The sequence below is a fragment of the Carlito syrichta genome, unplaced genomic scaffold, assembly GCF_000164805.1.
Source record: "Carlito syrichta isolate Samal-C Ts95f unplaced genomic scaffold, Tarsius_syrichta-2.0.1 Scaffold308659, whole genome shotgun sequence".
Lineage (NCBI taxonomy): Eukaryota > Metazoa > Chordata > Mammalia > Primates > Tarsiidae > Carlito > Carlito syrichta.
This window is the reverse complement of record NW_007252755.1, coordinates 60,912-80,030: the sequence shown is the minus strand read 5'-3', so window position 1 is coordinate 80,030 and position 19,119 is coordinate 60,912. Positions and strand designations below refer to the sequence as shown.

Here is a 19,119-nt window from a genome sequence, read left to right as displayed (position 1 = left end):
TAATTTTATTTTATTTTTATTTTAAAGATGTGGGATACAAGTACAGACTGGGTACATAAGTGGTTTAGGTACAGGTGAAGTTTGGGTCTCCCACTGACCCTCATCCCACCTGGATTAGAATCAGGCAGCCCTACTGAGTGTTTTATTTTTAAAGCTAATAGTAACTAAGCACTATTATGTGCTAAGTGTTTTATATGCCTTCTCATTCATTTCTTATGAAAATTCATAACATGGGCACACTTTTATCTCCACTGTACACAGGAAGCTGAAGCTCAAAAAAGTGAAATCACCTGCCCACGTCTACACAGTTTGGAAGCCACAGATCTGGGATGTGAATGCAGGGTGACCGGCTTCAGATCCTGCTCTAAAAACCCATGTGTGTTGCTCTGATGTGGACTAACTGCTCCCCATCACGCACCTCCTCGAGCAACCTTCTCCAATGTGGGAGAGGATGAGCTGTAGGTGTAACACCAGGATCCGCCTAATTGCTACCAATTAAAAAAAAAAAAAAAAGCCAGGAAGAGGATAGTAGAGGAAGGAAAGTCATGTAAAGGTTGGAGGAAAATAAGTAAAATGTACATGCCCAAGATGACAGCCCAGGAGACACAGGGCTTTATTGGATGTCTGAGGTTTTGAATAGCCATGAAATCCAGGGAATTAAAAAGGAGAGACTGAGAGAGATGCCAACACATGGGCTCTATAAAACATGAGCTATGAGAAGTAAACAAAGAAACTTCTAAGAAAGAAAATGAATCTTGATGCACCAAGAGAAGAATTGCAGAAAACAACATGGCATTAGAAGTAAACAGCAGAATCGACATTGCAGAAAATCAATCACTTGGAAGACAGGCTAAAAAATAAGTTCAGATGGGGAAGAAGGCAAAGATGAAAGGAAGTGGGGTAAGCCAAACTAATCAAGAAAGCAAACGACAGAGAACTGACGACCATCAAGGTTACTGGCCCTTCTATGGAAGACAGTGAAATGAATGGAATGCAACAGGACTCTAAGATGTGGGAGATACTTTCTAGGACTAAACTAAGCCCTGACTCTTCAGATTGAATGTCCTGTCATCTACTTGACAATATTTAGAAAAACCAAAATAACTGATGTTCATAAAAGTACTGTTAAGGATAAAGAAACATGAAAATCTAGGTAGAATAAATAATGTACAAGACAGTTAAGCCCATCTGGCATAAAACTCCTCCTCTGCCCTTGTTTCCAAATCCAAGGTAACCTCCCACGGATGTAACAGGCCTGCCAGGGGTCACAGGTGAATTCCCAGAGGCTACAGTTACCTACATGCCTGTTAAGAGGACAGGGATTGGGCTAGAAAAAGACATGATAGAATCTGCTAGTAAAACAAATTAGACAAATACTCGATTTGTGCAGCCTTGGGCAGGTGATTTCATTTCCTGAGTTTCAGTTTCCTCCAGTTTGAAAATGGTGTCCACTGTATGAACTTATTGCGAGAAATAAATGAGAAGGCACATAGAACATTTAGTACACAGAGGCATATTCTGGTGTTAGCAGGGCTTTCCAAATTAACCATGAAATTAACCATGAAAAGTATGGCAGACAGGATAACAGTCCCCCAAAGATGCTCATAACCTAGTCCCTAGAGCTTGTAAATATGTTGCCTTACATGGCAAAAGGGACTTCAGAGATGTGATGAGATGTGGGAGATCATTTTAGATTACTCACCTGGGCCCAATGTAAACAAAAGTGCCCTCATATTTGAAAGAGGGAGGCAGTAGAGGCAAAGGTAGAGAAAGACATATAGGATAGAAGGGGAGTGATGCCATTGCTGGCTTGAAGATGAAAGAAGCCAGGAGCCAAGGAATACAGGCTGCCAAGTGAATGGATTCTCCTCTAAACCCTCAGAAGAAATGAAGCCTGCCAACACTTTCATGTTAGCCAATTGAAACCCACTTCTACTTCTTATCTCCACAACTGTAAGGAAATAAATTTGTTTTGTTTCAAGCCACTACACTTGTGGAATTTGTTACAGTAGCAATAAGAATTTTATAAAAAGAGAAAAAGTCTGGTTAAGTGCAAAACATTCGTTTTGCACATTTAACTTAAATTTTATTTTGATGCCGCCTCCAGTATTATTTACTTTTCTTCCTAATGATGTCAGATTCCAACAGAACCAGAGGAGAGTTAGTGTGTCCCCGTGAATGATTTACACTTTTCTGTTTAGCTCCTAAACCAACAAGCTCTATCCCATTGAAGGATAGGAAATTGCAGGTTGTCTTATAAAATCTCTGGAAAATAGGCCTTTTGATAATCACACTTGTCATATTGGGAGCAGGCAACAGCGGGACAGGGACAAGCAGGAAGGCCCAGAGTTATGATAGGAAATAGCGCTGTGGCAGACCATCGGCAAGGAGAATCAGAGGTCAAGTTCAAAGACATGAGCCCAGATGGGAAGAGCCATGAGTACAACTAGTCAAGACAAGGCAGGGAAGGGCAGACAGGTGCTTAAGGTCAAGACAGGTAAGCAGGAAGCCAGAAAGAGAAATCAGGGGAAATCAGATAACCAGGGAGTAGATGTTCAGATGGTGAGAGGCTCAGATGTGAGGAAGCTTTAACATCAAGGACTTGAGCAGAGTGAATGTGTAGAAAAGCACAGGCCCCAGACACTATCTCAGCCCCAGACAGAGGCAGAAGAAAAGTTTTGTTAAAGAGATAAGGGCTCATCAATCCACGCCCAGTGGCAACTGAGCAGACTTGCAATGGCAAGGAGTAAGCAGGGAGAGAGTGCCAGAACCCTCAAATGAATGACCCACAACCAGGAAGGAAAGTGAAGGTTCCCAACCAAGACATCAAGCCCTGCGTTTGCACAGGGATATGAATGCTAGGAACAAGGGACAGGATAGTGAAGAGAAGCTAGAACCCTGGGAAAAGCCAAAGGGAAACATGGCATGGATGAATGCCTGTAGGAACTTGAGAAAGATTCCATCACATTTGGTTCTTACCCATCACCTAGCTTGTTGGAAATTTTTTCCTGGCTCCTATAGTATTTTTTCAGACATAAGTATATCCTTCCTCTGACATTTCAGAACACAATCCTTTTCCCTTCTGAGGCAAGTTTTTCAAGACTATAAGTGTGTTGTTCTAAAGTGGAATCATTTTCCAGACCTCTGATTCTATGAACTAACTGAACAAATGTCTAGTGGGCCCTGACAAGTGGTGTTTCGGATTGGGCTCCCTGGAAGAAGAATCTGAGATGCAGTGACTTATCGAGTGCACTCAGGAGAAAGGAGGTGAAAGATAGGGTGAAGAACAGGGCTGATAAAAATGGAGTCGAAATTGGAATTGAGCTTCAGCATGATCCCATGGGGATCCCTGAAGCATGAAATGTACTCCAGAGTTTATCACACCTTGAGGTTGAACCACTACATCGGTCAGTCATTCGTCAGGGCTTGCCAGTCAGGAGCAGAAGGGAACTTCCTACATGACCAAGGGCAATTCTCTGGAAAAGGGGAGCTGTGAGGTTTTAGCAGCCAACAGGCCCAGTGCTTTAGAGGATACTGGCTTGCAAAGGGCATCTATGAAGGACACTAACAGCATTCACTTTACTGAGTACTTTTCTGTCTCTTCCTTCTCTTACAGTAAATTACACATGGGAGTTTCCTGAAATCCAATGAGCCATTGCCTTGAGATGAGGATTTTGCTTCTAAATCTGTTTTCTTAAAAATGGGGCTGGATGCTGACCTCAGTGGAACCCTGGCAACATCAGAAGACTGGAGCACCCATGTAATTAGGTATTGTTTCCTATGAAATGTCACTATGTCTCCCATGAAGAGTGTCGTAACTAAGTGAGCTTGATAAACATTCTGTTCTACTTAGTGTTTATCAAGTAAAAGTCACATTAACTAACATTTTTTGAAGGCTTACTTTGTCATAAGCAGTGTGCTAACTGGCTTACGTGATCGAGTTCACCTAATTCTCCTGAATCCTAACAAACTTCTAAAAAAGTGGTTCCTGAACTGGAAGCATCAGCATCTGGGAACTTGTTAGAAATATAAATCTTTAACAGAATTCCAGAGCTGATATTTATTTGTAGATGCTGTTTATTGGGGTTGGGAGTCTGAGCCCCCCCCCTTTCCTATTCTATTATTAATCACAATGGAAATGTACTCATTATTTTACAAAACAGAAAATGAGAACATGTGGAAGGTATAATTTCTGCCCAGAGGAATTTATAGGCTGGGTTAAGATTTCAACAAAACAGCAGAAGGAGCAAAACATAAACACAAAGTCAAGCACTGAAATAGTATACTTCATGGAGGAAAACAGGTTCAGCATGAAAAGAGCAATGCTCTTAGAATAATCTAGAGCAGCGGTTCTCAAAGCAAAGTCCCCAGACTGGCTACATTAGTATTTCCTGGGAACATGTTAAAAATGTGAGTTCTACAGACCCACCATAGACCCTAATATATAGCAAATTCTGGGGGTGTGGCCACGCCATTTTAGTTCTAACAAACTCTCCTGGTGGTTCTGATGCCTGGTAAAATGTGAGCTAGGTCCTATTAATATTTCCATTTAATAAATGGAAAATTGAGGCAGAGAGGTCAAGCAACATGGCTTATAGTAGTACTTAAACTACTGCATACAAAGTACCTGGGGATCTTGTTAAAAATGCAGATCTTGATTCAGTAGATCTGTAATGGGGCCTGAAATTCTCATTGCTAGCAAACTCCCAAGTATTGCAGATGCTGCTTGTCCATGAGCTTTACTAGGAGTAGCAAAACCCTCTATGATTTTGCTGAGTAACTGAGTTAGGATTTGGACCTAGGTGATCAGATTGCAGAGATTGAGGCATTAATCACATCACCCATCTGCCATCTAAAATATAACAGGACACAGCTACACTTAATGACTTTCTGTGAAAGAAGGGTAGAGTGTGCATTGTCCCAGAAATTTACTTTGTTTGTTCAAGGAACATTGAATGCTATCTTACACGAAATGCTTCATAGAAAACAGTTTGGGAAACGCTATGATTGAAGCCCAGATGCCTAGCTTTCTGTAAAACATGGAGGCTCTAAGTCATATATATGCACACACACACACACACACACACACACACACACACACACACACAGGGGGTGCCAAAAAATGCACACACATTTTAAGTATGATGTTCGCTCAAAAGATGGCATTAATCAAATGAATGCTAGCATCACCATCTGACAGGCAGCATAAAGAAAACAGCAGAAGCATAGTTGAGCAAATGTCATACTATACATTGCTACCATAATTTAATTCAACTTCCAAAAGTAACATATAGATAACATCTCTTAAAATGTATATACATTTTTTTGGCACCCTCATGTATATGTGTGTATATAAAAAGGGACAAAGTATATTCCTGCAGTCTTGGCTAACAGATTCTTTTAGCATATCCAATATACTATTAGGCTGGGATGAGTTTTCCTTAGCCCAACTCCATCAGTCTAGAGCAGGGGTTCTTAAATTTCAGAGTGCGTCAGAATCACCTAGAAGGTGATTTAAAGGGCCTGGGGTAAAGCTGGATAATTAGCATGTCTAACAGGTTTCCAGGTGACACTAATGCTGCCAGACTTGCCCTGTGTTTTAAGGACTTAAGGCAAATGTCCTCTTCAGTTCCTCAGTGGAAAGCAAAGGGCCAAATAATGCCACGGAATACATGAATAGACAAACTCCTTAAATGTAGGAACCCCTTCCAGAGGTTGAACAATTGGTCATGGAGCAAGGGGTGTGGCACCAAATCAAACCTACACTCTACTGGCAAAGCCATCAGTCCTGACTGCAGGCTGAGCTCCCGTGGGAAAAGGCTACCTTTTTGGCCTTGCCCAAAGGCTCTGCTTACCAAGCTCTATGCACATGAAGTTGCATCTGCCCAGAGGGTAAACCCCTTTTTCCGAGGTGGGGGAGGGGGACAACACATGTTCTAAATTAAACAAAGGCATTTTACAGCCTTATCATTGGTTCTGCTTAATCCCATTTTATACCCCTGTGTCACTCATTATGGCAACAGTTGCTTTTGAAATCTTTTCTTTCTTTCCCCCTTTCATCTGCTTGCCTTGCTCTTTTAAAACAACTCAAATTCCGCCTTTCTTTGGCTTGTTTTGTTTTATGTGCATAAGTCGACTTGATCTGTGCGCACACACTCCTTGGAAGAACAGGGACTGTAAATTCCTACACTTTAATTTTTCTGTCCCTAGCATACATGCATCCTTCCACCCCCAGGCAAGACCCATCCACAGGAACCACCTAGAGAGGAAGGCAAGAGTCTTGCCTGATGCCATGGAGAGCACAGTTTTCCTACTACCTGATTATCTATCAAGGTATCTATAATGGCCTCACCATTTTGCAATTTCCCATCCACTCTCCTCCAGTGTCATGACATTATTCCCTTCGAAAAGAGATAAGACATAGCCTGCAAAAATGGCTGTCATTATTTCAGAAAGAGCAGGAAGCCTTGAAATTGACTTGTAATTGGCAGAAGTGAAAACATCACTGTCATTAATAAAAGGAAACTGTTTCTGGTTTTGCACAACAGATATTATGCTTAGTTTATTGAAGATACTCTAATGCCTGTTCCTGGAAGCCTTCAGTGTGCTAGTTTGAGCTTCTGGCATCAAAATAAAATAAAATAAGAAAAAATAAGATAAGATAAAATCAGACCCAGCATTTCCAGCTGAAATTTATTCTGATTCTATCAGGAATCTCCTGGCCTGAAAATATTTAGGTGAAATTCCCACAATTCATTTGTGATGAATATTCTTTTCACTTCTTGTCATACTGCTGACAAGGTATGACATTCGGAAATGTGCTAAAATCTCACCCATTGATTCTCTTAACACTGTATTTGTACCTTTTTGGCAGTCTCTAAAGAATGGTTTTTTTATTATTATTTAAAGTTAGAATAAATAGAAGTAGACATAAATCATTTTTGATTAGCTGTGCTGAAACCCTTCAAGTGGTCCACTGTGTGCATGTCTGACTGCTCATTGGGGTTAATTTCTGGGTTCAGAACTCCTGCAGAGAGTCAGGAGTGGCCTGGTATAAGCCCCATGAGGTACTGGTATCGGGGGGACAAAAGAAACTGACAAGAATAAGAAGCTTATGCTGTTTACTATGTGGTTAAAAAGTTCTTTGTCTCTGACCCAGGAGTCTTGTGTCTTCTGCCAACATCTATGAATGTGGCAATCTACCTCGTTAACCTAAAAATAAGGTAAAATCCTAGGTCCTTTGGAGTTGTAGAGAGATGGTTTCATGGAACCACAGGGCAGGAAGATTTTCGTGAAGGGATCAGTCAGCATCATAAAATGTGGAAAGAAAAAGCCAGTGTAAGGCCTGGTAAGAACCCATTAGCGATAGCAAAAAAGAGAGTACTGGTGACATTTACAAGGGCCACTTCTTAGAAGAGGTTTTATAACACAGGCCCATGTTCACATCCTGCCTCTGTTGCTCACTACCTGTGCAACTCTGAGGACATCATTTACCCCTCTAAGACTCAGTCTCCTTATCTATAAAATGGGACTATAACAACATCTATCTGAAAGACTGGTCATAAGAATTAAATACATCACATTTTAAGCAGTCAATAAATGTCAACTGCTATGAGTAGGATGAGTAGAATTATTGTCATTACTGTGTAGTTACTATGTGGTCACTAGGTTTTCTATAGACATCCCATGCACAAGAGATACCAGGTTCAGATGCAGGCGGGTAAGAGGAGGAACTGGTCCCCAGAACACTCACAGCCCTGGAAGCCAGCAGCAGCCCTGCGGGAGCAAAAAAATAAGTTTACTGGAAGAATCAGCTGCAGCGAGGACTGATGTGTCTCCTTATCTCATCAGCCCTGGTGCGGCTGCTGTCAAGCCGATGGGCTCCCAGGGCAGGTAGGAGCCTCTTCCTGCCAGATTCAGATCTGCTCCCGGTCCAATGCGTGTGATATGTCTAAACACATACACTGTCCCTACGGAGATCTGTGCAGGGCATTTGGACACATGGCCTCATTTCTGAAACGCTTCAAACGTTATTTGTCGTACAATCCCCTAGTGAAGCAAATTCTTTGCAAGGAGGCCTGAAGACAGCTGCATGGTGGGGCTGATAGCGTCTGCTCTGGAGCCCCTGAGGATTTGGTGATGAAGCCCTGTCTGCCATGCTCTTTGATAAAGACAGGAGGACACACACAAAATATTTCCAAACATCCTCCTGGATGAGCAATATCTGATAATGATGACTGCTGACGGGGGTATGGGAGGAACTTGTGTCCTTTTGGGGGGCCAGCACTCCTCTTGGAATTAGCTACCCTCAAACCAGCCAAGGCTTCTACTCTCCTTACAATATTCTGTATCTAGGAAAAAGTGACCATTTTTCTCTTTTCAAACAGCATTTATTTTCTGTTTATGTTTCCTATCTTTATTTTAGAATACTTGAGTGAGACAGAAAAGAATAGAGATGAAAATACAAAGCATACATAATCTACCATCACAGTTATTGAGTGCTCTGATCTGTGTTTCATAGTGTTATATGAGGTCATATGCATATATGTGTGTGTATATACACGTGTAAATTTTACATATGTATATGAGTATGTATATATGTATGTATACATCTGGCTTTTTCATAAAACTTAATATATTGAACATATTATTTTATAACTCATTATTTTCACCTACATATTATAAAACATTAAACTCTATAATCTGATATTTAATAACTCCATTCTATTATTTACTTGCTCTCATTTGCTAACCATTTAGGTTCTTTCTAGTTTTTTGTTTTATTTGTTGGTTGGTTGGTCCAATAGAACACTTGTTGACACATTTTTGTCCCCATCTCTGGTTACTTCCTTAGGTAAATTCTCATAAGTAATTTTACTTATTAGAAAAATATGCACATTTAAGGCTTCAAATATCAACTACCTAATTATCTTGCAGAAAAGACATATGTATTTACATTTTCACTATGGTACACTGATAATTCTGACAGTATAGTCCCACCTAGGTATACTCTGAATATATATACTCTGACTGAACAGTCCATTACTGGACATCTACTTGCTTTAAAAAAAAATTGCTTGCAAAGTTACAAGTTTGGATTCCTTAGGCCAATGTGTCACATAAGCAATAAACAAGTTATGAGTGAGGCCCTTCTGCCATAGACTATGCATTATGCTCTTCACCTCAAGGAGAAATTATCCCAGGATAAGACAAGCTTGTTTGTAAATTTTTACTGGTCTTTTATCATCCTTTTGCCCTGATGCACTAGAATGCTATAGGCTCGGGTACATGCATTTCTGCATAGTTCCTGTCCATTGATTCTTACATAGAATTGCACTGTAATTTCATGAAAGGCAGCACAAGCAGACAGGGTCCTAAAAGACATACCAAGTTTCCCAGAAGGCAGAAAACAGGGGTATAGGTTGATCCTCCTTTTAACTTATCAGTTTATAATCTGAGACCACTTAAGGAAAAGCAGGCTATAGCGGTCCACTCTACAGCAAGGAAGGCAAGCATTTTCTACCATGCGGGTGACAGGACTTATCTCAAACTCTTGAGTTCACTGACTGCTCCATTAACACTGCCAGAAAAAGGGTCACTGACATACCTAACATGCTGGAAACAAGTCTTTACCTAACTTAAAACTGACTGATTAAAAAGTTACCACCTTTGACTTAGTGAAGTTCCTCAGCATATCTTGGAAGTTATAGCAAGAAATAGGATTGTTGAAAGCTAGACCTGACAAAGCCTCCACAACTTACCACTGGAGAGAGGAGAACCTATTCAGTAAATGGTGCTGGGAAAACTGGCTGACCACATGCAGAAGACTCAAACAAGACCCCTATCTGTCCCCATACACAAAAATTAACTAAATGGATCAGAGACCTAAATGTAAAACATCAAACCATAAGAACCTTAGAAAACACAGGACACACCCTTATGGAAATTGAAACTGGTATCCAATTCCTGAATAAAACCCAAAATCCACAGGCCATAAGAGATAAGATAGACAAGTGGGGCCTTATTAAACTGACAAGCTTCTGCAAAGCCAAAGAAACCATCAAGAGAACAGGAAGACAGCCCACAGAGTGGGAAAAAGTATTTGCCAACTCCATATCTGACAAAGGCCTAACATATCGGATCTACAAGGAACTCAAACGTGCTGAAAAGAAAAAAACAAAAAACCCCATTACAAAGTGGGCAAAAGATGTGAACAGACACTTCACAAAAGAAGACACACAAGCGGCCAACAGACACATGAAGAAATGTTCAACCTCACTAATCATCAAGGAGATGCAAACTAAAACTTCACTGAGATACCACCTAACTCCAGTCAAAATGGCCATTATTAATAACTCAAAAAATAACAGATGCTGGAGAGGATGTGGTGAAAAGGGAACACTACTACACTGTTGGTGGGAGTGTAAACTAGTGCAACCTCTGTGGAAAGCAGTGTGGCGATTCCTAAAAGCTCTAAATATCGACCTCCCATAAGACCCTGCAATCTCCCTACTGGGAATACACCCTGAAGAACTCAAATCACTCTATCAAAAAGATACCTGCACACGTTTGTTTATCACAGCATTGTTCACAATAGCAAGAACCTGGAACCAACCATGCTGCCCATCAGAAGAGGACTGGATTAAAAAAATATGGTACATACACTTGATGGAACACTACGCAGCCATAAAAAAAGAACAAAATCATGAATTTCACAGCAACCTGTATGGAACTAGAGTCTGTAATACTAAGTGATCTTTCACACAACAAAGATCTGAGTATCACATGTTCTCACTCATAAGCGGACCTTGAACATCTATTGTAATAGTATAAGAAAAGGATCCACAGTGGTGGGAATCTATGGGAGGGGACAGGGAGGGCAAGGGTGGTGGGATTAATGGTAGTCAATATCTCTCTGGGGACGGGGGGACCCCCCCTTATCCACCAGGGTGCCTGAACGATACATATTTGTATACCTAACCCTTAACTGTACCCCGCAATTTTAAAATAAAAAATATGTTTGAAAAAAAAAAGAAAGCTAGACCTGCTGTAGGAGTTTTATGGAGACTATTTGGCCACAATGTGCCTGTTTCACATGCTTTGGAAATTCTCTGGCTAAGTTACCCCAGCCCTTTTCTATGGGACAGAACTGTGATGAATCTGCCAGCTGCTCCTCTAGGTGCTGGGACAGATCTAAAGCAAAGCCTAATGCTTTGCCTGCCCCAGGTGACGGCTGCTGTCATCTCCTGGGTGGCAAGTATCTTAACAGGCACCTCTGCCTCCTTTTTAATAAAAAGGCATTAACCTATGTTAATGTGACGGTTAATGCCTATGTGATGGTTAATTTTATGGGTCAACTTGACTGCAATGAAGTGCCCAGATTAAACATTATTTCTGGGTGTGTCTAAAAGGGTGTTTCTGGATGAGATTAGCATTTGAATCAGTCACTTAGTAAAGTAGCCTGCCATTCTCCTTGTGGGTGGGCATCATCTAATCTTTTGATGAATAGAACAAAAAAGTAGAGGAAGAAGGATTTGCTCTTTTTGCTTCCTGCCTACCTGCTTGAGCTGGGCATTGGTCTTCTTCTGCCTTTGGACTGGGATTTATATCATTGGCTTCCCTAATTCTCAGGCCTTTGAACCTGGACTTGAATTACAACTACAACACCAGCTCTCCTGGCTCTCCAGGCTGTACTCAGCAGATCATGGGACTTCTCAGTCTCCATAATCACATGAGACAATTCCTCATAATAAGTCTCTTTCTTCCACATATATATGCTTCTCTGGAGAATCCTGACTAATGCAACCTTCTTCCAACTACACTGTTGTATATAAGCCTGGACTTAACTAGTCACCCAGGCATTTGCCAGAGAGCACAGTATAAACCGTCTACCTTCTGACAGTTTCTGAAATGTAGACGAGGGAGACAATATTTAGGAAGGTTTCCTTGGAGAAACAGTTATTAATCTACTCATTCACTAGATAAATTTTAAGTACCCCAGGATAGAGATGGATTAGCAGAGAGCCGAGGACTCTGTCATATCATACTTCCCACCTCATCCCTCCCTCCTCAGCCACCTTCCCAAATTGCTTTTACACAGAGCATCATTATGTGAAACAGGCCTGTGAAACTCACTTATGTGCCCTCAATAAGACTGCAGAGAGAACGCTGCTCATTACATCACACAGTGTTTTCTTTACAGGGACTCCTGGGAACAATTCCTGTCTGGCCTGTATGTGAACAACAGTTAGAATTTTCCTGAGCAATTGGTTTGTGTTTATCTCACAGACATTGTGAACTGCATTTCTGACATGTTTTCTTTATTCCAGTGGCAGATATGGTGCTGTGGGTTCTGCCTGTGACCCTCCAAGTAAGTAGAAGGTGTGCAGAAATGCAGTCTTTGCATTATTGCCAGCTCCAGTGCATTCTTTTCCTATCTTGTGTTGCCTCATTTTTAATTTATGCTATCTTGTCATATTTTATGTCCCATTGTAAGCCACCTGAAAAGTGTTCTGGGAAATGAGATTTGGTTTCCATTGAAAAGGCGATACATAAGGTGGGGAAGAGCGGCAGACCATGTGTTTCTATCTATTTTCTTCAAAACTTCAATTACATTCTGCTTTAACATCCTTCCACTGATGGGCCCAAGGTTCAGGGCATGCAACTCAGAACTATAGCAATAACAATCATAAAATAATTGGAAAACCCAAGTAAAGTTGCTGAAAATATTGTGATTGTCCCGCCTCATTCTCATGACCCAGCTGAGGCAATGCCATTGAAATGACAAAGCTTCTCACAGCCGAATACACTTTAATACTAATTATAATGTAAAGAGTAAATAATACTACTGAATACTAGGGTGACATGCGGAGTTTATTATGCTCTCTTGTGGTCTGCAAGCAGCCCAGAGAAGCTGGAGGGGCAGGCAGGCATTACTGCGATTTTCATTCTCCTTTGCTGCTAAGTAGAAAGGAAAAGCCTTTAAGCCCATAGATGGGTTTTTTCTGCCCAAGGATTTTCCATCTGAAGGAAATGGGCTCAAATACAAAAAGAGAAGTAACAGTATGAACTTCTGTCAAAGTGTGTAGAGAGACGGCTGTGCAAAAGAGCACATGCAGGTAGATTTAACATCACTAGTCCGTTGGGAAAATGAAAATTAAAACCACAGCAAGTACCATTCCACACCTATTCAAATGGCTAAAACCAAAAAGGCTGATTATATTGAGTGTCAATGAGGATGTGGAGCAACCGGAAATTTCATGGACTACTGGTGGAAATGTAAGATGGTACACTCATTTTTGAAAACAGCTTGCCATTCTTTAAGAAGTTAAGCATGCATCTGCCAAATGACACAGCCATTTCACTTACAGGTATCTACCCAAGAGAAAAAAGAATATGTCCATACAAAGATGTGCATATGCATGTTCACAGCAACTTCTTTGTAATAGCCAGAAAGTGGAAACAACTCAACAGGTGCCATCAATAGGTGAATGGATAAACAAATGGTGATATAGCCACACTATGAAATATTTCTTGGCAAAAAATAACAACAAATAAATATTGTTACATACAACAATACAGATACAACCCAGAATAATTATGTTTAGTGAAAGAAGAGGACATACTGCATGATTCCATTTACATACAATTCTAGAACACACAAGCTAACATGTGGTATCAGAAAGCAGATCAGTGGTTGCCAGTGACAAGTGGGGGTAGGGAAGGTAGGAAGAAGGGCTTACAAATAGGGACAGACAACAAGGGTACCTGCATAATGGACATTTGTATACCTAACCCTGAATTGTACCCCACATCTTTAAAATTTAAAAAAAAGAACAAATAGGGACAGAAAACTTTGGATGTATATGTTCCATATCTTTATTGTGCAAATAGTTTGACACATAAACATATTAAAACTTAACAAATTATATACTTTAAATATTGCATCTTAAGCACACCTCAATAAAGTCATCTAGTAATTTTTTTAAAATATTAAATAGCCCCACTACCACTTTGAACAGGATGGCTCTAACCTCTGTGCTGCCCCAGAATTTGATATTTGTGTTAGCACTGATAGTATACTAATGCTCTAACAATTTGTGTTCTATTTCTATGCCCTACCCTCTGTCCCCCATCCAAAGAGGCCCTTTCTTATCTTGCTTGGGAAGTAGCATTAATGAGCAGAAATAACAGGAAAACAAATTCAGACTTATACTTTCCTGATATACTTTACTAGTGGAATTGTTTAAGCAGAGAATAGACAGACTGCAGTTTTAGCAACAAATTCTGGTAAAGAATGACTCTCTAATTTTACCAAGATATACTTGTGAACCCCCGGATATCCAAGAATCCTCCAGTCAAGATTTCATCACACCACATACCCAGAACCTAAAATATTCAGTTTGCCTCAAAGACAAAATTTGTTAGAGGGTAAGTAGAAAAGTCAAAATCAGAAACTTTAGTTCTAGAACTTTCAGGTTTGGCCTTAGTTTCTCCAACTGTAAAATGGTATACTGATGCCAGCCTAAGAGAGTTGTAGTTAAGATTTAACATGATCATAGATTCAGGGTACCATCAAAGGAGCCGAGGTACTTGAAAAATATCCCATCCCCTTCCCCACCAAACCCTTCCCTCCCTTACCAAGGGATGGGCCAGTACAGGCAGGGTTTCTCTCATTCTTACCTGGAGCCAAAGTTTGTCATGCTGAGACCACTTCCCACCAGCAATGCACTGAAATGTGGCGTTTTGCCCCACATTCACCTCAACATTTTGGAGTCGCAGAAAATGAGGTGCTTTTCCTAAAAGAAAAAAACAAAGAACACATGAGGACAGGATTCAGCAGCCCGTAAAACTTTCCTGTCAGTGGGTGGGAGCTGAGGCTGGGCACAAGTCAGGGGCAATTGATACTTGGAAAGAGACCTGGCTCGGCGAAGAGTTTACTAATCCCTTACTACATGTCTAGCACTATTCGAAGAAATCTGCACAAGTGTCTCACCAAAACATCACTAACATCCATGAAGTGGGCAGTATCTCCATTTCATAAGTCAGAATGTTAAGGCTCTGAAGGGTTACATAGTCTGGCACAGTCAGACATGCAGACAATGGGAGAACTAAGACATGAATTCAGGTCTCTGAGACCTTCAAAATCCCTATTATTAGCTGCTATGCAATACCACTTTGTGAAATTGGCACAAACATCCATAGAATCAACCAAATTGACCACTGCTTCTGAGACTGACATTCGATGAAAAGTGGAACCAAGACACTGAAAGTTGGGAAGAAGAAAAACTGGAGGCAAGGTAGGGCAGATATTCATTATCAGAGGAAGAGCATCAGAGGCTGCTTCCCTGGGTAGCCTTAAAAAGGAAATAAAATAAAATATTTAAAAGAAAAGAAAAACGGACAGAGGGAGGGAGAGAATGTGGGAGGGAGGGTGAGGGACAGAGGGAGGGCGAGGGAGAGAGGGAGAGGGCTGAAGTGAAGCACCCCTGGGCCTGAGACCAATATACTTGTGGCCTTGGTGATGATGATGATAGATGATGAAGATTACATGATGAAGAGAACAAAGAGCAAAGGAGAAAAAAAAAGAGAAAGTACTAGCAGCTGTCATTCACTTTGTCAGTACCATGTGTAGTGTCTATATACAGTAACTCACTTAACCCATTGCAGTTGATTGCAGTATTTTCTCTCTTCTACGGTGAATGAACTTAGACACAGAGAACTCAAGAAACATGCCCAATGTCACAAGACCCCAGAGTCACAATCTAAGTGATGGTACCTTCTGAGCATAGGAGGGAGCACTGATTCTGGGAACTGGGTGAAACAGGGGAAAGGACTTTCCAGAGAAAATCAGTGTCTGTGAGCAGTCAATCCTAGGATTAAGCACATGTTTGTTAGGTTGGATCACTTGCACTCCTCCCTTGTTTGTAGAGACAGGTTCTTACCTAGATGAGCTCTGCAAACATCAGCTCTCCAAAGGCTGATATCCGATGCTTATAAGAATGAGCTTCTTTATTGAAGCACAAGGAAGTGTTCCTACCACCATCAATTAAATCAGTGATGAACTGGAACAAGCTACCCCAGAATGGAACAAATGGAGAGTTATGAACAGATCAAGGAGGTTCAACAAGGGGCTTTGGTCATCTTTCCAGAGAGACAAATAGAAACAATAAGGCCATTTACTGATATCTCCTACAATGCCAGGCACTATGATAAATGCTTTGTATGTTCTATCTAATTTAACTTCATGACCTCCCTGTAAAGCAGACATTATTGCCACTTCCGTTTTAGAGAGGCAGCAACCAAGGCTCAACAAGTTTAATGTGCCCAAAGCTATATAGCATTCATGAGAAACAGAAACAGAATTCAAACCAGCTTCACTTTAGCCCCAAACTGGGCACTTAACTAGTATGTTCTTTTGCCTCCTGGGCATTAGGAATAAAGATGGTGTCACCAGGCTGACTCTTAGTTCCAGAGAAAGGGCTCCCAGGTAGGGCTGTGCTGATTCCTTAGGTTCTTCTCACCACTACCAAATATTTCCCAAGTGACCACTTCCCTTCTCTGTGAAACCTTCCCTGCTATTTTTTCTTTGCTTTGAGCTAGCTTTTCTACCAATTGTCTCACCACCTATGAATCTCAGCAAAAGCCAAGAACCCCTGTGTGATCAGGCAGACTTGTCGTGAGAAAACTCGTGCCTTCTGCTCAGTTTTTTAAACTAATGACAACAGCTCAGAGACCTCTCAAGGCTACCTTTGAGCTCTCTGCAGCTAAAGTGGTGTCAAGGGCCCAAGGCCCAGGGAAGACCACTTCTTATGGGCTCCTCAGAGTTTAAGCATCTAGTCAACCTGACAAATGTCATGCTGCTTTGATTGTCTAAAATTGTTTCCTTTTTGCTCTCCTGTATAATTTTGTAAAGTTATTTTTGGAACTATCAGTTCAAGTCAATTCTTGAAGAGGGAACAGAGTGAACATTGTAAGTCCCTTTATGTCACAGGTTTAAAGGGGGAGGGAACATCCACCCCATGTGGAGAGTGAGTGCAGAGACTTAGCTCCAATGTTAGGAAAATCTGTGTGGGGTTTTACAAAGAGATGCTCTCCCCTTATCCTTCAGGACACTGAGAAAATTGCTCAACCACTGCAACATGTGCAATTAGCTACAACTCTTCTCTGGGTCAATGTCCCCTACTTACTTCTCAGCAACAGAACTTTTGCCTTGATCCTTTCATCTTCAATCCCTCTTCTTCCCTCCCTTTTAGGTTCTGTAGTAGACAATTTAGATATGTAACAGACCCTAGTGTTAATATTCTGGGGAAATACTGGCAATTTGCAGCAGAGATGTCGAACCCATGCACCTATAAAAGCTAGATATTTATGTAAACTAATACAATTGTTAAGTTGTAAAACAAAACAAACAAAAACATCACTTCCTTGCCCTATCTTTCATTCTCTTACTTTTGCAAACAAATAATAACTGGTATCCAATACCAGCTTCAGCACTGGAGAGGCAATAAGGATGGTGGGAATTTGGGGGAACTGGAGAGAGACCCTGTGTCCCATTGAAAAAGGGCAGCTGCTACTTAAATCCAGCAGAGGGAGGCTATGAATGCATGCTTTGCACAGGGGCATCAATCATCTGATTTCTTGAGGCAAGTAAGAAATCAGATTTTATATGAAAACTCTCATTCTAATCACTTAACATTTTATTAAAACACTGTACAGACTTAACAAAATACCTTGACAGACAATCCCTATCAGTATGTTACGTCTGATATGTAGTTCTTATATCAGTCATCTGGAAAAATTCTCACCAGTCAGTCTTACCCAATCTAGCCCCCCAAATCCAGCGATGCCCCCAGTCTTCCATGTAGTATGCTGAGGATCACATGAATGCTAATCTCTGTCACAGCTTCCAGCACAGGAGCTTACCTAGGCCATCCTCTTTTTGCTTGACTCTTGTCTCTGCCCTTAGGGGCTCTGGGTCATCCCTGGTTCATGACAGATCTCTCTCTCTGAGAATCAGCTTCATGTGTGGGAGCTTTCTGGGTCTCTTCTCTGGACTCCTGGGTTCTCTGACCCTCCTTCTCCTAAGCCTCTATACCAGACTACTCTTCAGCCATATGTTCTCTTAATTGTCACCTTCCCTCAGTATCTGCTGCTCTGGGAGAGTAATTATTCCACCAGCTTCAACTCACCTACCTTCAGCCAAACATGGATGGCCTGGTTGGCCTTAAAACCAGCTTGTGGTTTTAAGCGTCCACTACTCACTCCCCACTGAGACCCAGCTTCCCCAGAATGGGACCCTGCTGAATGCAGCCAACAGAAAACAGGCTGTACATTTGGGGCAAAAGTGCCTTGATGTTGGTGACATTTAGACTCCTGCAGATGTCAGTGCAGCATCTGAAGACATATTATTGTGCCCTTTATCTTGCTCTTTAAACCTGACAGCGCTCAGTAGGAAGCCACACAATTGAGGAGAAAGCTCTGTACATACATTAGAAACGTGCTGCAGACGCTCTGTGAGCTCAGGGACATGGCCCCACAAGGTTGCGATGGGAAAAAGGAAAGTTTAGAAAAATTCTAAAAGTCAACTTAGAAGCTGGAAACTTTGAAACCGAGTGGAAAATTGCACTGACATTTATTGTACATAGTTATAACTGCATCGGCCCTGCTGATGGCTGAGAAACTGCAGTGGAGGGTTAACTATGGCTAGAATACTTTTAGAAAAACACAAAAATGTTAAATGGGCTATAAAATATAGCCGAGATGTTTCAGTTTGTGAGAGAAAATAATTTCCTTTGAGTATTACGCCTGTCTTGGGTCACTGTTTTAGAAGCTTTGAGTTAAGCATCTACAGTTTTAACTTCAGCTCCAATCAATAAAGGATTCAATTGCAAATCAGTCACTCATTCCCCTGAAACATCTGGAATATTTAGTGGAATCACTTATTGATAAACTCTGATCATATGTTAATAGAAAACATGATTTGGAAGGCAAAAAGGGAGAACTAAAATGTCTGAGGGCATAAAGGGAATATATATTTTTCAATATAGTTGAATTTTTAATAATCTATGTTATTAGAATTTATAATTAAATGCATTAATTATAAGGCTCGGGGTAGGG

At 41.0% G+C, this 19,119-nt stretch overlaps 1 protein-coding gene across 1 annotated transcript in view; it reads right to left on the bottom strand.

Moving 5' to 3' along the window:
- The window catches only part of LOC103267996 (receptor-type tyrosine-protein phosphatase T-like), a gene marked incomplete at its 3' end in the record, with an annotated part of 139,461 nt that overhangs the window by 99,155 nt on the left and 21,187 nt on the right, over positions 1 to 19,119 (bottom strand). Inside the window, exon 5 of the mRNA XM_021716278.1 lies at positions 14,683 to 14,798. Within this exon, the coding sequence (XP_021571953.1) occupies positions 14,683 to 14,798 (116 nt within the window). The remainder of the gene's footprint in view (positions 1 to 14,682; positions 14,799 to 19,119) is intronic.